The sequence below is a fragment of the Oncorhynchus mykiss genome, chromosome 16, assembly GCF_013265735.2.
Source record: "Oncorhynchus mykiss isolate Arlee chromosome 16, USDA_OmykA_1.1, whole genome shotgun sequence".
Lineage (NCBI taxonomy): Eukaryota > Metazoa > Chordata > Actinopteri > Salmoniformes > Salmonidae > Oncorhynchus > Oncorhynchus mykiss.
This window is the reverse complement of record NC_048580.1, coordinates 13,739,748-13,765,384: the sequence shown is the minus strand read 5'-3', so window position 1 is coordinate 13,765,384 and position 25,637 is coordinate 13,739,748. Positions and strand designations below refer to the sequence as shown.

At 41.9% G+C, this 25,637-nt stretch overlaps 2 protein-coding genes and 1 pseudogene across 7 annotated transcripts; 2 read left to right on the top strand and 1 right to left on the bottom strand.

The window, feature by feature from the left end:
* The first annotated feature begins 463 nt into the window (after positions 1 to 463).
* LOC110492837 (ankyrin repeat domain-containing protein 1) lies at positions 464 to 7,264 on the top strand. Of its 2 annotated transcripts, none has more exons than XM_036946242.1 (9): positions 464 to 621; positions 3,516 to 3,656; positions 3,932 to 4,060; positions 4,578 to 4,685; positions 4,802 to 4,900; positions 5,075 to 5,173; positions 5,573 to 5,671; positions 6,081 to 6,179; positions 6,424 to 7,264. In XM_036946242.1, exons 1-9 carry the CDS (start codon positions 598 to 600, stop codon positions 6,541 to 6,543), a joined length of 918 nt encoding a protein of 305 aa, XP_036802137.1. In that variant the 5' UTR covers positions 464 to 597; the 3' UTR covers positions 6,544 to 7,264. The 2 variants fall into 2 exon arrangements, with proteins under 2 accessions (XP_036802137.1, XP_036802138.1); XM_036946243.1 differs by lacking the exon at positions 464 to 621 and adding an exon at positions 2,946 to 3,018.
* Positions 7,265 to 7,293: 29 nt separating this feature from the next.
* On the bottom strand, positions 7,294 to 10,360 carry LOC110491400 (annotated as a pseudogene).
* A 1,580-nt stretch (positions 10,361 to 11,940) lies between these two features.
* LOC110491398 (kinesin-like protein KIF20B) lies at positions 11,941 to 24,192 on the top strand. 5 transcript variants are annotated; one of them, XM_036946238.1, is made up of 27 exons: positions 11,941 to 12,037; positions 12,308 to 12,422; positions 12,544 to 12,633; positions 12,728 to 12,865; positions 12,981 to 13,119; positions 13,304 to 13,488; positions 13,590 to 13,644; positions 13,791 to 14,000; positions 14,090 to 14,273; positions 14,363 to 14,509; positions 14,612 to 14,774; positions 14,870 to 15,088; positions 15,228 to 15,346; positions 15,442 to 15,571; positions 15,705 to 15,909; positions 15,996 to 16,057; positions 16,162 to 16,281; positions 16,426 to 16,576; positions 16,714 to 17,847; positions 17,962 to 18,095; positions 18,214 to 18,375; positions 19,271 to 19,426; positions 20,187 to 20,378; positions 22,825 to 22,890; positions 23,002 to 23,137; positions 23,245 to 23,378; positions 23,972 to 24,192. In XM_036946238.1, the coding sequence occupies exons 2-27, from the start codon at positions 12,312 to 12,314 to the stop codon at positions 24,077 to 24,079; spliced, it is 4,650 nt and encodes a 1,549-aa protein (XP_036802133.1). In that variant the 5' UTR covers positions 11,941 to 12,037; positions 12,308 to 12,311; the 3' UTR covers positions 24,080 to 24,192. The 5 variants fall into 5 exon arrangements, with proteins under 5 accessions (XP_036802133.1, XP_036802131.1, XP_036802134.1 ...); XM_036946236.1 differs by having other exon boundaries at positions 15,222 to 15,346; XM_036946239.1 differs by having other exon boundaries at positions 15,222 to 15,346; positions 20,187 to 20,360; positions 23,972 to 24,191.
* The last annotated feature ends 1,445 nt before the right edge of the window (positions 24,193 to 25,637 follow it).

Here is a 25,637-nt window from a genome sequence, read left to right as displayed (position 1 = left end):
TGTTCTGCTTGCTTGTTATTCCACTCATGCCGTGGCTCATGACTTACAACACTTTTACAACTTGACAACATGAAAATATCTTGTTCACTTGTATGTTGTTCTGAAACTGTATCTCAGTCCTTATGTACGTCGATGTCCTGTCACCCATTTATGTTGATAGCTCACTCTTGCCCGGTTTACATCTTCAACTACCATCAGATAAACATTTTCAAGGAGTGACTTTTTCCTGTAACAAAAGAAAGTATGACACTGTTTTAAATTTTTTTAAAGAAAATAAACAAAAACACTTAGTGGAGATTAAAGATGAGAAATGCAAAAAAAAACATAACTTGCCAAATGAGGATGGAGGTAAGCAGGAGTGACGTATCTCCCGGTCGTTCCAACGTTAGGGGTAAGTGATGAGGGTGGGATGTGATTGGCTGGATGTAGCAGACAGGCTGTAAAGCAATGTTTTCAAGAGGGCCAACCTCCCCACAGGAGTAAGATTTTGATCTGACGGCACAAGAGATCATATCCCCCTCACCTGTCAATACAGGGCTGAACTGAGAAACTATACTTGCAGGTAGAGGGAGACCCTTGCAGGGACAACTTGAGGCCATGGATCCTGCCACTGCAGAAAATGTAAATATACGGTATTCATATAATCAAACAACTTAATCAAACAACTTAAACTTTGACAATAATGATGTGCAATGTTGATTGATGATACAATGACAAAATGTTGCTTTACAGCCTGTCAAATCAACCAGCATTGCTGTAAAGGTTCTCAACAGTAGCTGTGAGGGGTTTGGTACAAACATGGATTATAATATCTACTGTAATCAAATATGTATACTGATTATATCCATGGCACTACTTGAATGTTGATCTTTAAGCTTTTGGATGTTTTTATATTTGCCTTTCAGTGTTTGTGGGTCTTATGTTTTTCTTTCTAGCCTGGTCAAATTGAATGGTGAACTCCGAGATCAGGCTGGTTTCACCAGGCTAGTTTTATTTTCATCCGCACTTGTTTAATTATACTACAAATACTGCGCAAATATTTGTGAAGTTATTATTATAATAGTAATCCCATTGGTTTGTGTTACATATTTAAAGTTTTCATTGTGATGTATGGTAGGATTAATGATCACTTGATCAGAGAGCAATTGAGGTGCAACCATGTCCACCCACTGCCCTGTAAACACATGTGCAGTTCGTGGTATTACATCAACAGGGTAGACTATTCAAGTTCCAATCGATGTGAATCAATCAGGCACTTAGATACAAAACAAGAACAGGTGGAGATTCTAAAATGTTCCCAATCATGGAATCTCACTTCAGTGAAAAGTGAAATAACTATTAGGCCTACTGCACAACGTTTTAAGAAAGAAAACTGAGAGTATCTTTGGGAGCAGGTATCGCAACAATTTTTTTTAAAAAGAGGATAAAGTGCTGTTTGTCCTTTAGAATGAATATGATCTTTAAGAGGCATGCTAGCACCTGGTATGGTCTTTCCAGACATCGTCAAAGTCCTAATAAAGTAGTCTCTTCTATGTCAGGGCAAGAGACACATTTTAAATGTAGATGTAATCGTTACATCTTAATGTTCTGTGTCACTGAGACATATTCTTAGTATAATTAAGACATGCCCGAATACTGCGCCACCCACATTGCTAAAGATAACATTTATGGTGCTATTTGTCAATTGGACATGGGAATAAGGTAATTGTGACAGCCTGGATTAGTCCGGTGTAACCATTAAAAATGAGCTATGTTTCACTTGTTCATTTTGAGCTCTACAGATTAGTGTGTGCTTGTAAAAATACGACAGCTGTTAAACACGTAGCCCATCCATGTGACTCAGTAGAAAGATGTACAAATGACCTCGACTAACCTGTACCCCCTTCACATTGACTCAGTACCGGTACCCCCTGTATATAGCTTCGTTATTGTTATTTTATTGTGTTACTTATATATTTTTGTTACTTTAGTTTATTTAGTAAGTATTTTCTTAACTCTATTTTCTTAAATCTGCGATGTTGGTTAAGGGCTTGTAAGTAAGCATTTCACGGTAAGGATGTATTCGGAGCATGTGACAAATAAAATTTGATTTATCACCGGCTCCAATAAAAATAGTTTAAGGGCAGGAGGCTGCTGAGGGGAGAACGACTCATAATAATGGCCGGAACTGAGCAAATGGAATGGAATCAACCACATGGAAATCATCTATTTGATACCATTCCATCTATTCCACTCCAGTCATTACCACAAGCCCATTGTCCCCAATTAAGGTGCCACCAACCTCCTGTGAGTTTCAGGTAGTAATAATTGTATTGACCAGTGTAAGTAATGCAATGGTACAGAAATCCAATACGATAAAAACGACACAGAAAATGCAGTCCGTCCGTCCGTCAGTTAGTAGACCCACTGAGAAACAAACAACTACTCATATCAGTCTGTACATAATAAGTCACGGGGTAGTAGAACACAGAACACAAGTCATTGATTTGTATAAATAGATGTTTGGATGCTGTAACCCTACTAAGTCATCTCTTCCTGTCCTGTCTGTGTCGTAGCTGAGGGTTGTAGTTACAGTATGTTCTATGTGGCAGAGGCTACTGGGCCCTGGGCCAGCTGTTGGTGGGAACTACTGTTTGAGGGGGGAGTGGAAGGCCATTAAATGACTGGAGCCTTTGGTCACCGTGCATGGCGGCATGTAGTCATAGAGTTGGTTCCGCAATTCAGGTTTCACTTCCATTCCTGGTACTGACTGATAGAGGCGATGGCAGCCAAAGGCATCCGACTCAGTCCCATGGCTTTCTTAGCTCACCCCTTCCTTCTCCCAAACGTGCCAGCCGGGCCGTGACAGGAAACCTTGCCCTGTGGCGGAGCCAGGCGAGAATCTCGGGTTAGAACATGATCTCATTGCTTGCCAGCTTCAAATACATATAAGACGTTGAACTGAGGCCTGCAACCGTAGAACACAGACAGTTGACACTGACCATTGACTGGGGATTTGAGCTGATGGGTATTCAAAGAGTGGGTCTTTATGTCTTTTTCAAATCAAATCAAATTTTATTCGTCACATACACATATTTAGCAGATGTTATTGCGGGTGTAGCGAAATACTTGTGTTCCTAGCTCCGACAGTGGAGTGGTATGTAACAATTCCTCTGGCAATTTTTCGAAAGCTATCTGCTTTCGTTCCACTAGATTTTTATTGTGATCCACAGAATGACCACAGTAGCAAAGAATTTAGGGTTAGAGTCTGCAATTAGGATTTCGGATGTTGGACTGTGTTCATGACGCTGAGCTGCAACCTCAACAACTCTGAGATGAATATTAACTTCTACAGTAACAGTTTGAGAACGATAATCACATGAAGACCGAAATTCTCTGTGAAAAGCCTTCTTACACCTGCTGTTGGGTGTATTCTACTCACTCCCTCTATCACAGATGCCAATGGGCAAGGGGTCACAGGACACAGGATTGTCTCAGTTGCTCACATATTCCTAATACAGTGTTTTGTATTCAAGGTTACCGCCAAAAAATGCGAGCCTGGAGAAGCGGAGTATTCAGAGGGAGAATACGAGACATCGGTTAACCAGGAGAAACAAGATGACCTGCGATCTCACAAGGACAGCCTGGCTAACACGGATGTCCCCTTGAATTTAAATGTAAGTCGGATACTATCGTAGCATCCTTAGTGCAATGCCAGCGATCTTGTTAAGAGGTTCAGCCCTAATGAGGTATGTTTATGTGTTGAATTGACAGACATAAGGTTGCGGTTTGAATCTTGGTTGGGAAACCCTGTGAATTTGCTGCAGTAGTTTTGGCACAAAAAGAGTAATCATAAAGATCATGGTACCAAGTATTATCCCCAGTTGCGAAGCAACTTTATAGGAGGGCAAGATGTATAGAATATCTCTACTTGAAATGTTTGATTCTGCAGGTAGACAAATCTGGACATCTGAGGTTAGAGACAATTGATGACCTCCAGAATATTCTGCAACTGAGGAAGTCAAGAAAGAGAGCGAGAAGAGTACAAGTTCGCAAGCCACCACCCCCACCAGAGACTGTGGTAAGACAGGCCTAGTAGTTGAGTAGGATGACTTTAACCATTTGCACATTGTTACAACATTGTATATATACATAATATTACATTTGTAATGTCTTTATTCTTTCTGAACTTCTGTCAGTGTAATGTTTGCTGTTAATTTTTGTTTATTTCACTTTTGTATATCTACTTCACGCCAATAAAGCTCCTTGAATTGAATTGATAAAGAATCGAATTTGAGATTTAAGAATAGAGGCAATTAATAAGATTTGACCCAGCATAAGAAGACTGATAACTACTAAGTAACTGCTACGTTCAGGGGTGGACAGGGACCAGAAATTGGCCCTGGCATTTATAACCCACTGGACAATTTTTTCCTTGAGGCACCCATTATTAGTGAAATTATTATTATTTTGCGCAACCCCCCCCCCCCCCCAACAAGTCAGACAGGCCCACTGGGCTAAAAATGTACTAGCCCATCTGGCATTTCTGACAGTCCGCCCCTGGCTACATTTAGCTGAATCACCATCTCTCCTTGCAGCCTTATTATGTGAATGAGGAAGATTTCTTCAAGGCCTGCGAGGAGAACAAACTGCCATTGATCGAAAGGTATCTGGAAAAATCGGGAGATATCAACGCTTGTGACAATGTGAGTGTTTAGACAACACCGACCAAGCTGAAGTTTGCCAATGCACGTCAGCTCAGCTGTGTCATCGTGTGTAATGTATGTTGTAATGCAATGTCCTCCTTCCTATGCCTTTACAGTTCAGACGCACAGGCCTGCACAGAGCTTGCACACAGGGACACGTGGATGTTGTGAAGAGGCTACTGGAGGCTGGAGCTTCAATTGAGTACAAAGACAAGGTACTTTAATGGAAAAGCTCAAAAATAACTGCAGGTCCACGGGAGGCAAGCTCTTGGTATTGCAGTCTTTGATCCTTTACTGTAAAATCAGTTGGTGTTGATGAGAGAAAGGAACAGATAAAAACAAGGTGGATTTTTGTATAATGTATAATCCCATTGGTTGCCTTCATTTAGCTGGATGCTACTGCTGTCCACTCTGCCTGCCGAGGAGGAAGCACATCTGTGTTAGAACTGCTGCTCAACAAAGATGGCAGCTTCTCTGCCAGGGATAAGGTAAGACTACAGAACACAAAGCTAACATGCCACTGTGGGTCAGAACACGCACAAATATCACTAAATGCATCAGGGCCAATGTAATCTCTCATGACAAACCTGGAACTGAGATTAGGTTCAATGTGGTTTATCCTTACATATCTTAATTTGAGCCAGTTTGTTACAGCTGGGAAATAATGTGGATTATAATTCATTTACATTTTTTGTAGGGGTTGATACATTTTCCAGAAGAGAAAATGAAGTCTGAAATGTCAAAGTGGAAAATAGAAACTTCAGAAGCCTCTAAACCTTAAACACACTACAAGTTTGACATTTCCACAATTGCAGGAAAGTTATCCTGCAACAGGGTGATCAAATGAAGATCTTACATCTGTAAATGTTTCTTTGTTCATTCATTAGCTCCGCAGCACTCCCCTTCATGTTGCAGTGAGAACCGGTCACTATGAATGTGCTGAACAACTAGTCCACTGTGGAGCTGACGTCAATGCCAAAGACAGGGTGAGTTATTCTCATTCAGTGTGGGAATTAATTTGCTCCGATATATATACCTTAGAATCTAATCAGAATTTTAAACTGGGTGGTTCGAGCCATGAATGCTGATTGGCTGACAGCCATGGTATAGCTGACCGTATACCATGGGTATGACACAAAAATGTGTACTGTTCTAATTACATTGGTAACAAGTTTATAATAGCAATAAGGCACCTTCGGGGTTTGTGGTATATTGCCAATATACCACGGGTAAGGGCTGTATCCAGGCACTCTGTGTTGTACATAAGAACATCCCTTAGCTGTGGTATATCGGTAATATACCACACCTCCCCGGGCCTTATTGCTTAACTAAGTATGAAACACCAATGTAATGGGTCTTTAACTATGGTTTTGTTTATTTATTTATTTTACACAGGAAGGAGACACTCCCATGCACGATGCAGTGAGACTGAACAGATTCAAAATCATCCAACTACTCCTGCTTCATGGAGCCAATCCAAAACTCAAGAATTGTGTAAGTATTTTACTAACTTACGTGCATCATGTAGTCAGAGAATCATACTAGTGATAGCAAAAGGTGACAGGATTTATCCATGAACACGGTGCCATCTTGTGGTGATGAGTAAGATTTAATCTGAGATCAGAAGAAATACACCCAATATTTAATCACAAGAAAACATCAGTCAAAGGTTATTGCTGTAACATACCACTAACTACTATTGAGATAATAAATACATGTTTGTTTTTCTCCAACACAGGTGGGAAAGTCAGCATTGGATAGCACTCTGGAGTGGCAGAGTGGGGCTAAATCGATTCTCAGCAACTTCAAGGATGATGCAAAAACTCCTGTCAAGTCAAGTAAAGTCCTGTTCAATTAAATTGCATTTTATACGGGTCGGAACTCACTCAGAATGAGTAGATAACAGCGAAAGATAGCCCAGTTCCTTTGTGCAGAGTAGTTGTCAAAGTGATTATTTATCTGTTGATTAAAGACATACAGCCTCCAAGGTTTCATCATAGATGAAGAGGCGAAGGGAGAGGATGTACTCAGCCCAAAATCTGTCCACGGGAGATAAGCCCGTCACACAACTGTCTTGTCAATAGATATTTGGTGTAATTTACGCTAGGCTGACTTCAAGGACCGGAGTCAATTTTTGTGAACTAGCAGAGGTTTGGTCTGGAACTTTGAGCTAACTGCATTTGCTCCCAGGGATGTTTGTTTCTTTATAGGCAGCTTATTGGAAGTCTGAAATGCTAAAGGTTGACAAATGAACTATGAGGGGGGAAAGAGAAAGTTCAACGTTTGGAAAATGTGACTTGCCTTATGACATCAGCATGACTATAGTATACAGTCACATTTTTAGAAAGAAATGACTGAATTGATACATTCTTAATTTCTCTTTAATATAAAAAGATAGTCACAAAACAATACTGTTCCGCAGAAAGCAAGCCTGTGGCTTCAACCTGGTTTTGTGGTAGTCAGTGAGAATACAGGATTTGAAAATGCTTGTGTAGTATTAATACACTTCCTGAAGTAACTGCAATGTTTCCACTACATGTTTACCTGTAAATGTATTAAATAGACAGCATTGCCTTTGCTATCTGAATTTGATTCCTTTGTCTAAAAGGGCATTTACATAAACACATTCTCTATTCATCCGAAAGTATTTTACTTTCTACTATGCAGTCTCAATCTTAGCCCTCTGAGGCTGGAACATCCTCCTGTCTCTCAATGGCTGCTCTTTCTTCATAGTGTGTACAATACCCAAGGCAGTCTTTCTTGTTTCTGGAATGACAACACAGTACATTAATTGGTTCCCTTGTGCCACAAATTCTGCTTTGAGACTGATCAACATGTAGTAAATATAGTTTAATGACTGTTATTTGATAAATTACAAAAAAATAACATTCCATAGATGGTTAAACGGGACAGTGAGTAGCCCAAGTGAAGATAACATTTGTGATTTGACACAACATATTCAGCGCGATTGACCAATAAACAGCAGCCTATTCACCTCCATGTAAGTGGACAGCGCGACAGTTGGAGGAGATTGCAGATTTGCCAGGCCAAAAAGTAGGCCTCTGGACCTCATTCAGGACAACAGCACGGACACAGGTTGGCCTCATCACACCTGCATAAGTCTGCACTCTATTCTAGTAGCCTACATCAAGTACTGTAGAAGGTAATGTAAGGATACAAGTTGCCAATGTCGTAGGGTCCCCTCAACTCAAGGGACTGAACAAGGAGGAGGGACACAAGACACATTTACATTAGTAAAGTTCATTTCAGGATGATGTTAACGTGCTCAAGGTTCATATGATAGTCTTACCCTCTTAGGTGACAATCTCATTTCGATCGTACCTTTTCTGCCCCGCTCGTCACAGTTACATTCTAATTGAAAGAAAACATTGCGGTTACACGCACCGTTTGAAAATGGCAGGTGGATTAACAGGTGAACAATGAACCGCGATGGGGTGTATTTGTTTACCTTTCCTTTGCACATCTCCACGAGACTGATGGAATGTGCGATGGTGTATCTTCTCATGGTGGAGTCTCGGATTGCAGGTGCGTAACTTATTTCAAAGAACACACCTCTTTCAACAAGAATAAGTTACATCACTTTTACTATAGAAAAAAAAAAGGTATCCACTCCAACCAAAAGAAAGCAAGTGAGTCACCAAATAAGTTGTTAATTCAAATACTGACAAGTGCCTTGAAAAACTATTCAGACCCCTTGGATATACAAAATACTCTAATGTCAAAGTGGAAGAAAAATTATATTTAGTATATGATATAACTAAAATATAGTTGTTGCATAAGTATTCAGCTCCTCTGAGTCCATACATGTTAGAAACACTTTTGGCATCGATTACAGCTGTGTCTTCTTGGGTAAGTCTATAAGAACTTTTCACACCTGGACTGTGCAATATTTGTCCATAATTCTTTTCATAATTCTTCAAGCTCTGTCAAGATGTTAGGGACCATTTTAAAATGTCTCGCCATAGATTTTCAAGCAGATAAGTCAAAACTGTAACTTGGGCAGTCAGGAACATTATTTGGCCTTGTGTTGTAGGTTATAGTTCTGCTGAAAGGTGAATTCAACTCTCAGTCTCTGGTGTAAAGTAGACTGAACCAGGTTTTCCTCTAGGATTTTGCTTGTCCTTAACACCACCCTGTTTCTTTTTATCCTATAAAAACTCCCCAATAGTTGCCAATGTCATGCATACCCATACCATGATGCAGCCACCACCATGCTTGAAAATGAGGCAGTTACTCAGTGATGTGTTGGATTTTCCCCAAACGTAAGGCCTCACATTCAGGCCAAAAAGTGTATTCCTTTGCAATATAACCTTAGTGCCCTTCTTCATGAGGCTTTTGAAAAGCTTCCTGGTCTTTGTAGTTGAATCTGTGCTTGAAATTCAATACTTGACTGAGGGATATTACAAATGTATTTATGGGGGACAGAGGAAGGGTTAGTCATTCAAAAATCATGTCAACCCCTATTATTTCGCACATAGTCCATGTAACATAATGTGATTTTTTTAAGCCACATTTTTATTCCTGAACTAATTTAGGCTAGCCAAAACAAAGGTGATGAATACTGATGCAATGACTATATTGTAGTTATGAATTTATCTAAAAAATAAAAAAAATAATTCCACTGACAGTACTTTGTGTGTAGATTGTTGACAAAAAAAATATCAATTTTGATCCCACTGTAAAAATAAAATGTGAAGAAAACCAAGGGGTGTGAATACTTTTGCAAGGCACTGTATACATACTTACCCCATTTACTGGAGAAGGGTTGTTTTTCTGTCACTGCTACACAGATGATGTCAACATCGAATGTCATGCAAGCTGCCTATTGAAACATGTAGAACACCAAAATGAGCAGAAGGTTATCCTAACATACATTGTCAGTAGTGGATAATGATGCTGAAAAATGTACTTACATGAAACAACTTCTCTGTTTTAGGATAGACAGCCACTAAGTCATAAGCTTCGTACTCTGCAGTTGGTCTCTGGGAAGGGACAGATATTATTTGAAAAATCATGCAATATGAATACTGTCATCAAATGTTTAAACTTCTACTGCACACAGAGTATACAAAACCTTAGGAACACTTGCTCATTCCACGACAGACTGACCAGCTGAAAGACATGATCCCTTATTGATGTCACCTGTTAAATTCACTTAAAATTGGTGTAGATGGAAGGAAACAGGTCAAAAAAGGATTTTTAAGCCTTGAGACATGGATTGTTTGTGTGCCATTCAGAGGGTGTATGGGCAAGAAAAGATATGTGCCTTTGAATGGGGTATGGTAGTAACGTAAACTCACTCACTTTTGTACATCGCCTTGGTCCATACAATTTACCTTATTTTAGCGCCCCAAAAACATAATACTTCCAGATCAATTGTAATGTTAATACCATAGTAAAGCACAATTTCTCCCCTTTCCAACAAAATAAATGACATGACCTTCACGCTGGCCGTTTCTGCATAATTCAAGAAGGCAATGAGCCCCATCGGGTCTTTTTAAAAATGGCGGGTGGGGAAGCGAAACTAATGCGTGATAGTGAGGAGAGATCACCTGTGGGAAAACGGCCTTTTGTCACTCGATCTGTCCAATTTATCACCTTATCGCCTCTAAAATGTAAATAAAACACTATAAAGAGTTAATATAATGGGTCATTACATACCTATTTGAAGGTTTGTGTCGAATTTGAAATCGGGTTTTTAGGGCAGTGCTAAAGTGATCTTCAGAAGTAAACATTGTCTTTTGAGAGTAATGATCGCTTACAGTGACGACGCAAAAAATGACTAGGTATCCCCCCCTTACCCTGTCCCTTTCTTGTTTTTAAACGATGAAAGAAGTGCTACACCTGGTGGAGAGATTGTAAGACAGAAATAGTTGCTTTACACGTGCTGTACGTTACGACATGACACGTCACGATGTAACGGAGGGTCAGTTCTCAACTTTTCTCCAATACTATAGAGCCATTACCATGTCGATCAACGCCTGAATAGAAACGTAGTTCACACCCCAGATTTTGAAGTCAGTTTTCTTTGCAGCCTCTTTTGAATGTCGTGGTTGCACACATTTATACGGAACGGGGTGAGTTTACGTTAGGTGTCAGACACACCGGTTTGAGTGTCAAGAATTGAAATGATTCTGGGTTTCACACAACAGTTTCCCGTGTGTATCAAGAATGGTTCACCACCCAAATCCAGCCAATTTGACAACTGTGGGAAGCATTGGAGTCAACATTGGCCAGCATTCCTGTGGAACGCTTGACACCTTGTGTAAGAGTCCATGCTCTGACTAATTGAGGCTGTTCTATGGGCAAAAGAGGTCAACTCCTTACAAAAGGTGTTCCTAATGGTTTTGTAGTGTATATTGGACTCAAAGTGTGATGGGTCTGAGGCCACAACTGTCAGTCGGTTTAAAACCTTGATTGTTCTGGATTTACCCTGTGCAAAAAACAATATATTTAGTTATTATCCCACTGCATGGAGAAATGTGATAGCTATCATCGTGAAAAAATATTACCTTATACATCAACATTACCTGCACTACGGGAAATGTATCATACAGTTCTGAGACACATTTTGGTTGGCCAATTCCCTGTAAACATAAGCAAACAAATGTTATTAACAAAGGGGAGGACAGCTCTCTTGACGTGGCGAGTTATAAAACAGGGAACACCGAGCCTACCTGTTTCTTTTGTTGCAAATTAACCACATAATTGATGGCAACTGTGCAGTATCCAACTAAAACATGAAAACGTTACAGTACTTGATTAGCAAATCAATCAAGACATCTTTCAGCTAGTTCTGGTCCATCGTACGACGACATATTGAGGGTTGCCTCAAGCGATGAACTAGCGCGTAGACGTTAGCAAAGACGAATCTGAAGTTAGTGTTAGCTTAAGTTTTGCAAATGAGAACAAGATAAAAACATAGCTAGTTACGGTGAGCTGCTAGCTAACATAACGTTATCCAGGCAGCCATGGTCTGCTTTATGCATAAAGGTTTGTGCTAATTAAACAGTTATGCAAATGGTTCAAACATAGTTACGGTGCTGCTGTTGCAATTCTGAACATTCTGAAGTCGTTTTTTATCGGTTGTGTAGCTAATATTCGAATCCATAAACACAGCCATGTTTCCATGTGTATAATTTTAAACTTGCATGTCGACAGTGAGTTAATTGAAATGCCTTATGGGATATGTCGTCTTTTATATTTCCGCATCCGGTTGTTGCTTGCAGCATGCTGTCTGATTGGTCCAGTTTGAAAATTATACCGGCCAGGTTGTTTGGAACCAGATCGAGAGGACTGCAGATCAATGTTTGTGTGAATAAAAATACACAGTATGTCAGTTATTATAGTATTTCAACGTTTTTATAAGTATAGCTACAAAAGATAGGTGCATAACCTTTGGACTCTCTAAGCCAACGCGTTATGTCGTCTTTCCAGTGACGCAACGTTAGTTAGCTAGTTTAGCTAACGGCTAGCCTTTAGCTAGCTTATTCAAATTTTATTTGTCACATACACGTTCAGCAGGTGTTATTGCGGGTGTAGCGAAATTCTTGTATCAGAGTAAAGGACATCATAAGCAATGTAAAATGTCTGTCTTTTAGAGTGATGGATACGTGTTTGGACAAGAAACCAGCGAAAGTGGGACCGATTGTGGTTGAGGATTTGAGAGAGAATTTGTTTGCTGATTGTTGTGCAATTCCATCTGCTATGCCACAGGTTGGTTTCTTGATGTGTCGAGTTAACTTGTTATGCTATATAGCTAGATGTAGGAATTTGTTTCATAGCTTCATCTTTTAACTAAATCCAAATAAAATGCTGTCTACTTATCTGCCTACAGGATTCTGTATCATTTGAGAAAGAGCATCTGCGGGCCTACCTCAGGATACGTCCCTTTACCGCAGAAGAGAATGAAAGTGGTGAATCTCAGGTATTTTCCCATGACACACATTCAGTATACTAAGGAGCATTATGATTGATCCGAATGCTGTGGTACATACTCCTTTTCCTCCGTTTGAATCTAGGAATGTGTCTCCATGGAACCACCAGACACCGTTTTACTCAGGGCACCTAGGACCTCTTTATCAACCAGACGACAAACCAGTCACTCAGACGGTGACAAACCAGTCTCTCAGACAGCCCAACGATTTCAGTTCACCCAGGTAAGGCCTTCGCTGGCTGTTTGATTAGTAGCTATTTGTAAAGATGTACTTTTTCTAAGAAATTAGTGTGGACATTTTTCTTTACCCCCCCCCCCCCCCCCCCCATCCATGCCAGGTGTATGGCCCTGACACTACACAGAGGCAGATGTTTGATGGCACAGTGAAACGTCTGGTAAGGGATGTTCTAGAAGGAGGGAATTCTGTTGTCTTCACATATGGAGTCACCAACGCTGGGAAGACATTCACATTACTCGGTCAGAATCTATTGAAAAATTATTATTATTATTTTTTGTTGTTGCATGTTTCCAATGTGCACTTTGACCTCTGTTTCATACCCGTCGCTCACCACAATAAAAAAATTGTGTGACAGATACAGCTTCATGTTAAACACTTTTGGCATTGTGCCTTTTTAACCCTTAATCTATTTTTTACTTCCAGGCCCTGAGAGTGATGGTGGAATTTTGCCAAGGTCGTTGAACGTGATCTTCAACAGCATTGAGGGCAGAGTTTACACGCGGAACGACATCAAACCACATCGATGCAGAGACTTCACCAGGCTCACAAAGTTCCAGCAGGATGAAGAGACTACAAATAAGCTAAACCTCTTGAGACTGTCAAAGGAGGTGAGGTTTACCAGTAAAACCTCAAGCAGAATGCCCACTTTGCTTTCTCTCTGAAATGTACATGAGTCTGACTACTTTCTTTCCATCTTTCTTTTCTTCAGAGTGGTTTTCTGAAAAGTACGATGAGCTCCACTTGCAGGTCAACAATACTGGAGGGTAAGAAACTTTTTTCCGGGCATTGAATATTTTAAGTACAGCAGCTATGTATTTTGAGAATTTCTTGATACTCAATTTGACACCAAATAAACACTTTAATTGACACTGTTGTTATATCAATGTAAGATTTGTTGTCTGATTGACAGGTTCTTCCTTAAGCGATGTCAGTGATCAGGGGGAAGGAGACAGGTTCTGCCTGGATGTGGACTCCCACACTAAATACTCTGTGTGGGTGTCCTTCTGTGAAATCTACAATGAGAATATCCACGACCTACTGGAGCCCATTCCTAATGGCTCACATAGGAGAACCGTCCTTCGGCTGTCCCAGGACATCAATGGCAACACCTTTGTGAAAGGTAATATCCCTTTGATTGAATATGTGAGGTATTAGTCTAGATGCTATGGGATTTCAGTTCATACAGAACATACATGGTTTCTCTTGTAGCTCTAAAGTGGGTTCAAGTAAACAATTTCGAGGAGGCGTACAAAATCATGAAGATCGGAAAGAAGAACCAGAGTTTCTCCTGCACGAAGCTCAACAACGTCTCCAGCAGAAGCCATAGCATATTCTCCATTCGGATCTTGCGTATTGAAGATGTTGGTGTACCCAGAGTCCACACAATTAGCGAGTATGTGACCAAGTTATTCAGTGTTTTTTTCCCCCTTGCTCTTCTCCAGTTTGTCCTGTTTTTATTCATGGTTGTGTGTTATGTCTAAGGTTGTCGTTGTGTGATCTGGCTGGATCGGAGAGATGTGGAAGGACTCAGAATAAAGGAGTGCAACTAAAAGAGGCTGGCAACATCAACACCTCATTGCTGATTCTGGGCAAATGCATCAACACTCTGAGGCTCAACCAACAAGCCAAGTGAGTATTTGACCTGTAGAGATTAAGGCTTTTACACACACTGACTGTGTGTTTGTTTCTAATAAACCAATATAATGCTCCTTTTATGTACATATCTTCCAGGTTTCGACAACATGTGCCCTTCAGAGAGAGCAAGCTCACACACTACCTCCAGGGCTTTTTCTCTGGTAGAGGGAAAGCCTGCATGATCGTCAACATCAACCAATGCGCCTCCATGTACGACGAGATGCTCAACGTCCTCAAGTTCTCTGCTGTCGCCCAAAAGGTCAGTCGGTGGAGCTTTATAAGGAAGCGGAAGCTTGTGGTTGGTAATATAGGTGGGAAAAAATGCTCATTTATCTTATTTCTTTATGGCCTCAGGTGGTGGTCCTCAATATCAAACCAGTCCTTGCCATTGCCCCGAAGATATCTGCCAGGGAGGTGTCCCTCATCATCAACAATGCTGACTGCAAAGACCTATGGAGTAGGAGGAAGAGCTCCATGGTGGCTTGGGAAACCACTCTGGAGGATTTGCAGGAAGATGAGGATGATGAAGAGGAAAGTTGTGATGAGGGAATGGCAGAGGAAACCATTCTTGAGGTGAGAGAAGAGGACAAGATGGCACTTGAGGACTTCAGCAATGTATGTTTTGTCCATATTCAATATGTTGTGATACTAATTCATTTTCACTGACTGTTAAATATTGATTTTGTTGTGTATTTTAATTGCTCTGGTGGAGGAACTAAGGGAGAATCTTCTGACGGAGGAAGCTGAGAAATTGGCTTTGGAGTCTCACATCCGTGGAGAGGTCACCATCGAGTTCATGGAGCTATTCTCCAAAATGGAAAGTGATTACAAGTAAGGAGTCAATGCATTTCCCTCTCTTTAAAAGAGCTGTCAATCTTAGCTGTTGTCTGTAGATGCATTGACTGAACAATGTTTTTGTCTTGCAGCGAGCGTCTTGCGAAAGAGAGGGAGATCACCGAGGACCGAGTGGACAAGAGGTTGGAAATCCTGAAAAATTTAGTCGGCAAGAGTGTCAGCGAGTGTGCAAGTGTCTCTTGTGACAAGGAAACAACAAGGGTAAGTCTCATTCAGATCACAGGTCATAATATCAGATCTGGCAGAAAATACAACTTCACCACTAACATCCTTACCTGTTCTTGTTTGAATAGCATGATTACTTTAGTTCTGATATCTTTGTTTTCCATCACAGGAGGATAAGGTAGGGCTCTTGGAGGGGATCGTTGACACTATGCGAGACGACCTGGCTAGAATCAGGAGGGATGCGGAGGCTGCACAGACCTGCCTGGTGGACCTGCCTGAGTCTCCTGGCACTGTGGCCAGCCTGATGAAGCAAGTGGACAACTTATCAGAGGAGCTCTTCAAGACCCAACAGCAACTCAAACTCAAAACCAATGGTATGTATAATGTGTCTCACTTAGTGGGATTTGATCATGATAAATATTCTGTATTTAGCTCAAGTGTGTTTTCCTTCTGTTTACAGAAATGGCCGAAATGAGCATTGAAATGAAAACATTGTGCGGACAGCTAGAGGAAGCGAAGGAGGTAAGCCTGGCTTGATATTGATGCCTGATGTTTTTGTTGCATATGAGCACTGAATGAAAGGTTGGGTTAGACTTGATGGTTTTCCATATTTTGATTGCGTGCAGAATTTGGAATCTCAGACACAGAATTTTGAGGCCTTAATGGAAACCTGCCATGAGAAAGACAATGTGATAACCAAGCTGCAGGAAGCAATGGACCAGAATAGTGATGCTTCAACTAGGGATGTAAGTAAATTATTTCATACTTGCACCTGCATTAATGGCATATGTGGGGTTGCTTTGTTATCAGTTGAAGTGTATGTAGTATGATCCATCACAGAACCTCTGTATATGATAATATGCATTCCCTTTCACTGTTTTTGTCAACAGAGGGCCTTGGTTGACTCCATCAAGGAGGAGATCCTGAGCTTGAAACAGAATTGTAAATGTATGAGCCGGGACAGTCCCAGTTCTGAGGAGGGCAGAAAACGCCATGCAGATGTCCTGGAAGATCTTGATGATCAGCCTGCGCTGAAGAAAGGTAGTCCCCCCCCCCCACCCCCCCCCCCCACCCAAACACATGAAAGGGTTTCTTCTTGTATCAGGCTAATAGTCCTTATGTTTCCATTTACTTATAGAGTTCTGTATCTGTTTGACCTTCTCCTTTACTCTCTCCAGGGAGTCTTGAGGTCGAGCGTCTCATTCTGGCAGACGAGTTGGAGAAACTCCAGGTGGTATGTCGCCAAAAAGACATGACCATTTCACAGTTAAAAGAAGAAAACGAGGCGAAGGTTCAGAAGTTGGAGACGGTCAAAGGAGAGATAAAGAATGACGTCGCTGAAGAGCTCAAACGTGAGAGGGTTTCATTCGAACAGACTGTCCAGAAGCTCAGCGATGATCTGGAGGAGCAGACTGATTGTTGTGAAGCTGTTATGGCCTCGCTGGAGAAAGAGAGGAAAGAGACAGCCAGGCTCTCCAAAGACAACAAAGCTCTTGTCAACGGCATCTTCCAGCTCCAGCAGACATCATTGAAAGTGGAGTCTTCGGTGAAAACTCTCCAAACAGAACTAACCGAACAGACTGAGAGGTCCGCCAAGCTTCCAGAGGAGCTAGAAGCAGCCAGAGCACTCTCGAAGGGTCTTAAAGACAAATCAAACCAAAAATACCAAACCATTGAATCCTTGACTTTGGAAACAGAACGACTCCGGAAGGATGCGGAGGAACTGAAGGTCTCTTCTGCACAGAGGAACAACTCCAAGTTCCATGACACCATAGATGCCATGAAGAGGCAGTGTGAGATCGTGGTGGAGAAGTCGGTTCAGAAGAGCCAGCGGATAGCTGACCTGGAGCAGGAGCTCAACCAGGTCAGAGAGCAGCTCTCTGGACAGGAGGAACTCTGCAACCAGCTAGAGACACAGTGGTCGGAGGCCCAATTTAACCTACAGGGCTATGAATTAGAGAACGGGGCTTCAAACAAAATTATGAAGAGTTACGCCGACCTCAAAAAGGTGGCAGGCCACCAGAAGGAGCAGATCGTGGACCTGGAGGTGCAGGTGCAGGCCTCTGGAGGCAGCTCTGAGAAGATTGCAGAGTTGGAGAAGCAGCTGGCTGAGATGGAGGCCCAGTGCAGAGCTCTGCAAGAGAGACTAGAAGAGGCTCAACGGAAACTGGAGGAGGTGGAGAGTCATGGAAAGTCCAAGGAAAAGGTGATTGAAGACATGCGTCTTGCACTGACAGAGCAGGAGAGAACACAGACCGAACAAGAGCAGATTCTGGAAGCCAAGATGAAAGAGATTGAGGCTTTAAGTGAGGGTGAGTGGTCACACACTTTTGTAGAATCCCACCCCCCCCCATTGATTTCAACATGTATCTTCATTCAGAAACATTAAGTGGATTTGTCTGGAATGTCTCAATTTTGGATTTAAGAGCTGACAAGTTTGAAGGGTGGCTGCCTACAGAAAAACACAAACGGTGCCAAGTCCTCTCATGTCCTCAACGACTGTCCCGGCCAGTGCGAGAACGTGAAGTGGGAATGTCAACGGACCGAAGAGCGCTTGAGGGTAAGATCACTACTTGACGTCCCTCCTGAAACTCCAGCCATTTACTTTTCTGTCTGAGATGGGACGGTGTCCGCACACGTGGTGAGGAAAGTAACCATTCCTTTTGATATCCTCCTAGCTGTCTAATGAACAGTATGAGTCGGAGAGGTGGCTTGAAGAGAAGGCCATTCTGATGAAGGTAGCCAATGGGCCAGAGGAGGAGAAGAGTCCGTGCCTGGCCCTGGAGTTCTTGAGAGGGTGTTCAGAAGAGCTCCGCTGTAGGCAGCTGCAGACTGAAGAGGTAAATGGGATCATTCTGACTCTGAATAATGAACGCTTTCAAACTGCTGGGCTTGTAATGGTGTCTCTGGGTCAAAGGCAGTACTTAACAGAGTTTGAGTGCGTAGGCAGTGAATGTGCAGCGGGAACTTCCTTTGATGAAATGAGTACAGAATAAGGTCACAGAAATAGCATTTTGGAGTTTCTGTGACAGTCTAGTTTTTTTTTGGAAACCTTTTACCTCATCACTTATATTCAAGTCGCTTTTTTGTCGTTTTTTTAATCCTCAATTTGGTGTTATCCAATTGGTGGTTAGTCTTGTCCCATCGCTGCAACTCTTGTACGGTACGGACTTGGGAGAGGCGAAGGTCGAGAGCCGTGCGTCCTCCGAAACACAACCCACTGCTTCTTGACACAACGCACGTTTAGCCCGGTGGCCAGCTGCACCAATGTGTCGGAGGAAACACCGTACACTTGGCGACCGTGTCAGCGTGCATTCGCCCGGCCTGCCACGGAGTTCGCTAGAGTGCGATGGGACAAGGACATGCTTGCCGGCCAAACCCTCCCCTAACCCAGGCGACTCTGGGCCAATTGTGCGTCGCCTCATGGGTCTCCTGGTGGCGGCCGGCTGCGACACAGCCTGGTATCGAGCCAGGATCTGTAGTAACACAGCTTGCACTGCGATGCCTTAGACCGCTGCACCACTCTGGGAGGCCTTAGTCGCATGATCTTTGATCCATCTGATGTAGTGTAGAGACCTCTTCAGCAGAATATTACCAGCCTATGTCTTATCACATTCTTCCAATGAAATTATATGTAGTTGCAGGGAAAGCTGGGAGAAGTTCTGACAGGCGGAATTGACAGTATGTCTCACCATAAGGACTGTCCGCCTCTAATGCTAATGGTTCTGTTTTCAGGAGACCTTGCCAACGCAGCCCTCTGAGAAAGAAGAGAGCAGGGAGGAGAGTGGCTCTCTGGTCGAGGCCCTCAAATTAGAGATGCAGAAACTACAGGAGAGGAAAGCAGACAAAGAGAGAGAACTCAGGGAGCTCGCCAACTTCCAAACACAAGAGGTCAGTATAGATCAAAGAATCATTGGGCTGCTTCCCATTCTGAGTGGTTGACTGTTTCCTTGTCATTTTTCAGCCACAACATCAGGGATAGACTCATCCAGGGCCTAAATTTAACTTTTTGGCCCACCAGCCACTTTGGCAGGTAGATTTTCTTTTTTTACCTTACTGTGAAATGCTGACTGAAAAAAATGTAATCTGAAAGTAACAGAAAAAATATTTACACAACAATAACAACGCGGCTATATACAGGGGGTGCCGGTACCGAGTCAATGTGCGTGGGTAGAGGTTAGTCGAGGTAATTTATAAAGTGACTATGAATAGTTAATAAACGACGAGTAGCAGCAGTGTAAAAACACTGGGGGGGGGGGTCAATGTAAATAGTCCAGGTGGCCTTTTGATGAATTGTTCCTTTAGTCCTAGTCTCAGCACTTCACGTGCGTAAGCACAGCCCCCAGCCAGGCAGTGTTGCAGCACAGAAAGACTTTGAAAACAGCTACTGCAGCATTTAATTTGCTATAAATGTGATCATACTTGACTTTTTATTCACATATGCGAGTGAAATGCTCACAATGTGGAGCCCTGACCACCCACCAACATGGCTGGTGAAGTAGACATCTTACCTGATAATTCAAAAATCTCCCAGCATTTGGCAGGTGTTCATTTTAGCCCCTGGAGTCATCCCATTATGGGTGTAAAAAAAACATTCCTATTTTATATTTTGTGGTCTGTGTGTATAATGTTGGCCTGTCTGTCTGGGCAGGAACTGGACTTCTCGGAGGTGTCCACAGACGGCAGCCGAGAGCATTGCTTCCCCAAACCAGAGCTGGAGATCCAATTCACCACTCTGCAACCCAACAAGCTGAACATCCGGAGGCAGGGAGAGGACAAAATCAGCCGCTCAGCCAGGAAGAGAAAAAGCAACGAGATGGAGAAGGTACAGATCAGATCAAATGTGAGTTTGATAACAGATAGAATATCTGAAAATAAGGTCCAGTAGATCTCAAGTTCATTTGACTGAAAACCATAACATTGCATATCTCTTGAATCTCATTACACTTCCTCAAAATGTTAGACATGGAAAGCCTGGGGTTGACCTGCATTTTTTTATTTTGCTTGTGCATGTATGTGAGAGGATGAGAACATCTCAACAGACTGGGTATTACCCAGCAGAACCCAGCCCTTCCAGAGAGCAAGCAGCATATGCATAACAAACACGGCAGTGACCACGTTTACATGCACACAGTATTCCAGATAGTTGCTCATTTCCCGGGTCTTATTCAGGATAAGGTGTTAACGTGCACCTACTCTTACAGCATCTACTCTTCCTGGTTTCCAAACAGGTTTATAACAACAACAACTTAACCACCTACATCAGGGGTGTCGAACGTATAGCAAGATCTGGCCCGTGCGGGGATCCAATCCGGCCCGTGGGTAGTTTGAGAAAAAAAATGACAAGAACCAAACTGAAACTGTGTAGGAATGATAATGGACCTGCATTCGTACAGTTTTTTTTGTCCAGCTCGCTAATAATCACTGAAACAAAAGCTACAACAACAAAAACAAACATTTTGATGGATAGGAAATATAACCAATTTTCCATGCGGCCCTCCGGACTTCGTTGAAGAACGAATGTGGGCCTCCCTCGACAAAATTAGTTTGACACCCCTGGCCTACATCATAAACAAAACAACGCATCATACAATAAGTTATTACATCACCACGCTGTCACTACAAATCTACAATATAAAATGTACAGTATTACAATGTGTTTGTGGTTTTACAGTCCGCGTTGTGCCATGAGGTGTTTTATCAGTGTTTATAAATCTGATTTTACTGCTAGCTTGAGTTACTTGATGTGAAAGAGTTCCATGTAGTCTATAGTTAGAAACATGCAGTTTCCCTTGTCATTACTTGATGATCTAGAATACAAAATAAAGCCTTGCTCACCAGAATGATGTCATAAATCAATAGAATGAATGCATCAACAATCTAGTTGACATCGGTAAAGTTGTCTTTCATTTCTGTTTCTCTCGCAGAGCGAAAACGTTTAGGTACCGGGGAGATGTTTCCGTGCAAAAATGTTGAAATGACATCAGTTTGTTTTAAGGAAATGAAAAGCTGTGAACTATTTGGGATGTTTCTGGTAGTATTTCAGTTCGTCTTCGACTCTGTGGTTGAAAGTTTTTTATTTTATTTTTTAAGTCAGCTTTTATGACGGTAAAAAAAAATTGGCCTATACAATACAGTCCCTAAGCGTACATTTGCATTTTCTCACGGTATTTCTCAAATTAACATTTGGTCTCTAATTTTACTGCAAGAAGCACTTCATTCTGCAGGAGTTAATATTATCAGAGGCATACAGTCCGTTCCACATTAGTTACTATTCCAACTATTACTCTTTCTATCTGAACTTCAAAAGGTCTTAGACTACTTAGACTGCTGAAAAAAAGCGAACTGGATAAGATGTTCACATGCCACAGTACCCCGTCGAATTTCCCAAGCATCTTATTCGGGTTTCTCAAAATCAGAATACAAGCTTATTTGGGTTATTTTAAACAGGATATGATGTTTATATGCGTTGACTCAAACAGAATACTTGCGTATCCTGAATAATAATGGGATATTGGTGTGCATGTAAACCTGGTCAATGTCACTCCTCTCTCGCTAAACTGAGAAACTACCTAAAAAGCACCCTTCTCTGTTCAGCAGGATTGAGTTGTGCCAAAGAAACAAGAGTAATGCCAACAGATAATGGGTTTATAAACAGGTGTGAGAACCTGGAAAATCCCTTGAGTCCCTTCACATTCCGGTCTCGTGACAGATTGGATAGTATTTCAAGGTCCTGGTTGCAATTCCTCCTTTTTTAAAGTTATTTTGGAAAAAACTAGCGCAATTCCACGGTAACTGAATGATGCTGAGACTTTTCACTTTAAAATGTAAAAAAAATAAATCATGTTTTACCTTTCTTTAACTAGGCAAGTCAGTTAAGAACAAATTCTTATTTACAATGACGGCCTACGCCGGCCAAACTCGAACGACGCTGGGCCAATTGTGCGCCGCCCTATGGGAATCCCAATCACGGCCGGTTGTGATACAGCCTGGATTCAAACCAGGGTGTCTGTAGTGAGGCCTCTAGCACTGAGATGCAGTGTCTTAGACCACTGCGCCACTTGGGAGCCCAAGTGTGGGTCAAATGTATGTCAAACAATGGAATTGCCCATAACACAGATTTAACCAGATCCCTTTGAATGTAAGATCTCAATTATGCTATACATTCATCAAAGGACTGCATCATTCTGACTTGATTGCCTGACGAATTGAGCCCTTCATTGTAATACAACAGTGTGTGTGTGTGTGTGTCCTCTCACAAATTCTAAAATGGTCTCTCTGTGCCTCAGGACCCTGTGGAAAGTGAAAACAAAAAGAATATAAAGTTGAGGAGGGACAACAGAGTGAACATACAGGTAAGAAGAGAATCTAGACAAACATTTAAATATGTTACAACTTTGATCTTTCTCATAACTCATTTGAAAGCCACTAGTAAAGGTTATCCTGTGTGTACGTCATGTCAACAGTCGCCGACCGTGCTCTGTGTAAAAGCAGACCAGAAGAAGCAACAGACCCCAGCAAGTCTGAAATGCAAAAAGGATGGAACCCTCCAGATGATTGGAGACTTCATCCAGAGTTCCCCAAGTCTGCTCGGAAGCAAAGGTTAGCAAGACTTGGCTGTTCTCCTTCACTGTTGTCAGTGTACTGCACACACATCAGTCATTCTGCCAAAATGTTATTCTATTTTATAACGGTCTTTCTCTCCATAGTGAAGACAGTTATGGGGATTGTAAGTGGAAGACCTACAGAGCGAAAGAAAGACACAGCAGTGAAACCGAAGAGGACCAAGAGGAAACTGTACAAGACCGACATCTCCTCCCCTTTGGACATCCCGTCTCATCTGGTGAGTGACAACTGAGTGGGACTTGGCCTCCGAAGCTCAGGCTTTTCACGTTCTGTTTGAAAGCCTGGGAAAGTTCTCCTCAGACGACGATAAAAGGGACTAGAATATGGTGGAGTGTAGATGGGAACTAGTGACATGTAGCCGCTTAATAAATATTTCATGTAGGTAGAGCACCAAACGGAGGTTGTGCTTAAAAAAATATTCCCCACTTGCAAACAGCTAGCTAGCATAAGATACAAATAAGTAACACTGCATCGGCTTCTAAAACTCTGCCTGACATGGTAGGAAAAACAAGGAAATGCCTCTCCCGAGGGGAAATGTAATAGCGAATCAAATGCGAGCATTAACAGCCAGGGTTTCCATTCAAATGCAAAATACACGTTTTCCATACTTCTAATATTTGTGTCAACAAGACAAGATTTGGAAGGATGGCCTCGCGAGACTAGGTAGGACTTGGATAGTTTGCTCTTTTAATGTGAAAATATAAAAAAGATGAATTGGACATGGATCGTGTCAAATCTTTATCTATTTAGGTGGTATTAACAAACCACTGGTGTGAGCTAACATTGGGTTGTCTTGTTCTTATGTTGCAGATCCTTGGTCTTGATCAAGATGAGAGAAAGCAACCGTCTCATTCTCAAGAGGCAGCTACAGTCGAGAACAGCAAGGAAATTAATACAAACTTGGTCCAAAGTGTCTGAGAGTTTATTTCTTACTCTCTCATACATACATACATACATACAGTGGGGCAAAAAAGTATTTAGTCAGCCACCAAGTGTGCAAGTTCTCCTACTTAAAAAGATGAGAGAGGCCTGTAATTTTCATCATAGGTACACTTCAACTATGACAGACAAAATTAGAAGAAAATAAATCCAGAAAATCACATTGTAGGATTATGGTGGAAAATTAGTATTTGGTCAATAACAAAAGTTTATCTCAATACTTTGTTATATACCCTTTGTTGACAATGAGAGAGGTCAAACGTTTTCTGTAAGTCTTCACACACTGTTGCTGGTATTTTGGCCCATTCCTTCATACAGATCTCCTCTAGAGCAGTGATGTTTTGGGGCTGTTTCTGGGCAACATGAACTTTCAACTCCCTCCAAAGATGTTCTATGGGGTTGAGATCTGGAGACTGGCTAGGCCACTCCATGACCTTGAAATGCTTCTTACGAAGCCACTCCTTCGTTGCCCGGGCGGTGTGTTTGGGATCATTGTCATGCTGAAAGACCCAGCCACGTTTCATCTTCAATGCCTTTCCTGATGGAAGGAGGTTTTCACTCAAAATCTCACAATACATGGCCCCATTCATTCTTTCCTTTACACGGATCAGTCATCCTGGTCCTTTTGCAGAAAACAGCCCCAAAGCATGATGTTTCCACCCCCATGCTTCACAGTAGGTATGGTGTTCTTTGGGTGCAACTCAGCATTCTTTGTCCTCCAAACACTACGAGTTGAGTTTTTACCAAAAAGTTATATTTTGGTTTCATCTGACCATATGACATTCTCCCAATCTTCTTCTGGATCATCCAAATGCTCTCTAGCAAACTTCAGACAGGCCTGGACATGTACTGGCTTAAGCAGGGGGACACGTCTGGCACTGCAGGATTTGAGTCCCTGGCGGCGTAGTGTGTTACTGATGGTAGGCTTTGTTACTTTGGTCCCAGCTCTCTGCAGGTCATTCACTAGGTCCCCCCGTGTGGTTCTGGGATTTTTGCTCACCGTTCTTGTGATCATTTTGAGATCTTGCGTGGAGCCCCAGATCGAGGGAGATTATCAGTGGTCTTGTATGTCTTCCATTTCCTAATAATTGCTCCCACAGTTGATTTCTTCAAACCAAGCTGCTTACATATTGCAGATTCAGTCTTCCCAGCCTGGTGCAGGTCTACAATTTTGTTTCTGGTGTCCTTTGACAGCTCTTTGGTCTTGGCCATAGCGGAGTTTGGACTATGACTGTTTGAGGTTGTGGACAGTTGTCTTTTATACTGATAACAAGTTCAAACAGGTGCCATTAATACAGGTAACGAGTGGAGGACAGAGGGGCCTCTTAAAGAAGAAGTTACAGGTCTGTGAGAGCCAGAAATCTTGCTTGTTTGTAGGTGACCAAATACTCATTTTCCACCATAATTTGCAAATAAATTCATTAAAAATCCTACAATGTGATTTTCTGGATTTTTTTTGTCATTTTGTCTGTCATAGACGAAGTGTACCTATGATGAAAATAACAGGCCTCTCTCATATTTTAAGTTGGAGAACTTG

Excerpts from the sequence above, each read along its gene's own strand:
- LOC110492837 (XM_036946242.1), top strand. The coding sequence starts at position 598 with ATGGATCCTGCCACTGCAGAAAAT. Across the intron at positions 4,901-5,074 it reads CAATTGAGTACAAAGACAAG|CTGGATGCTACTGCTGTCCA; the intron begins GTACTTTAATGG and ends GCCTTCATTTAG. Across the intron at positions 5,672-6,080 it reads ACGTCAATGCCAAAGACAGG|GAAGGAGACACTCCCATGCA; the intron begins GTGAGTTATTCT and ends TATTTTACACAG.
- LOC110491398 (XM_036946236.1), top strand. The coding sequence starts at position 12,312 with ATGGATACGTGTTTGGACAAGAAACCAGCGAAAGTGGGACCGATTGTG. Across the intron at positions 12,423-12,543 it reads TTCCATCTGCTATGCCACAG|GATTCTGTATCATTTGAGAA; the intron begins GTTGGTTTCTTG and ends ATCTGCCTACAG. Across the intron at positions 14,274-14,362 it reads AGAGTCCACACAATTAGCGA|GTTGTCGTTGTGTGATCTGG; the intron begins GTATGTGACCAA and ends GTTATGTCTAAG.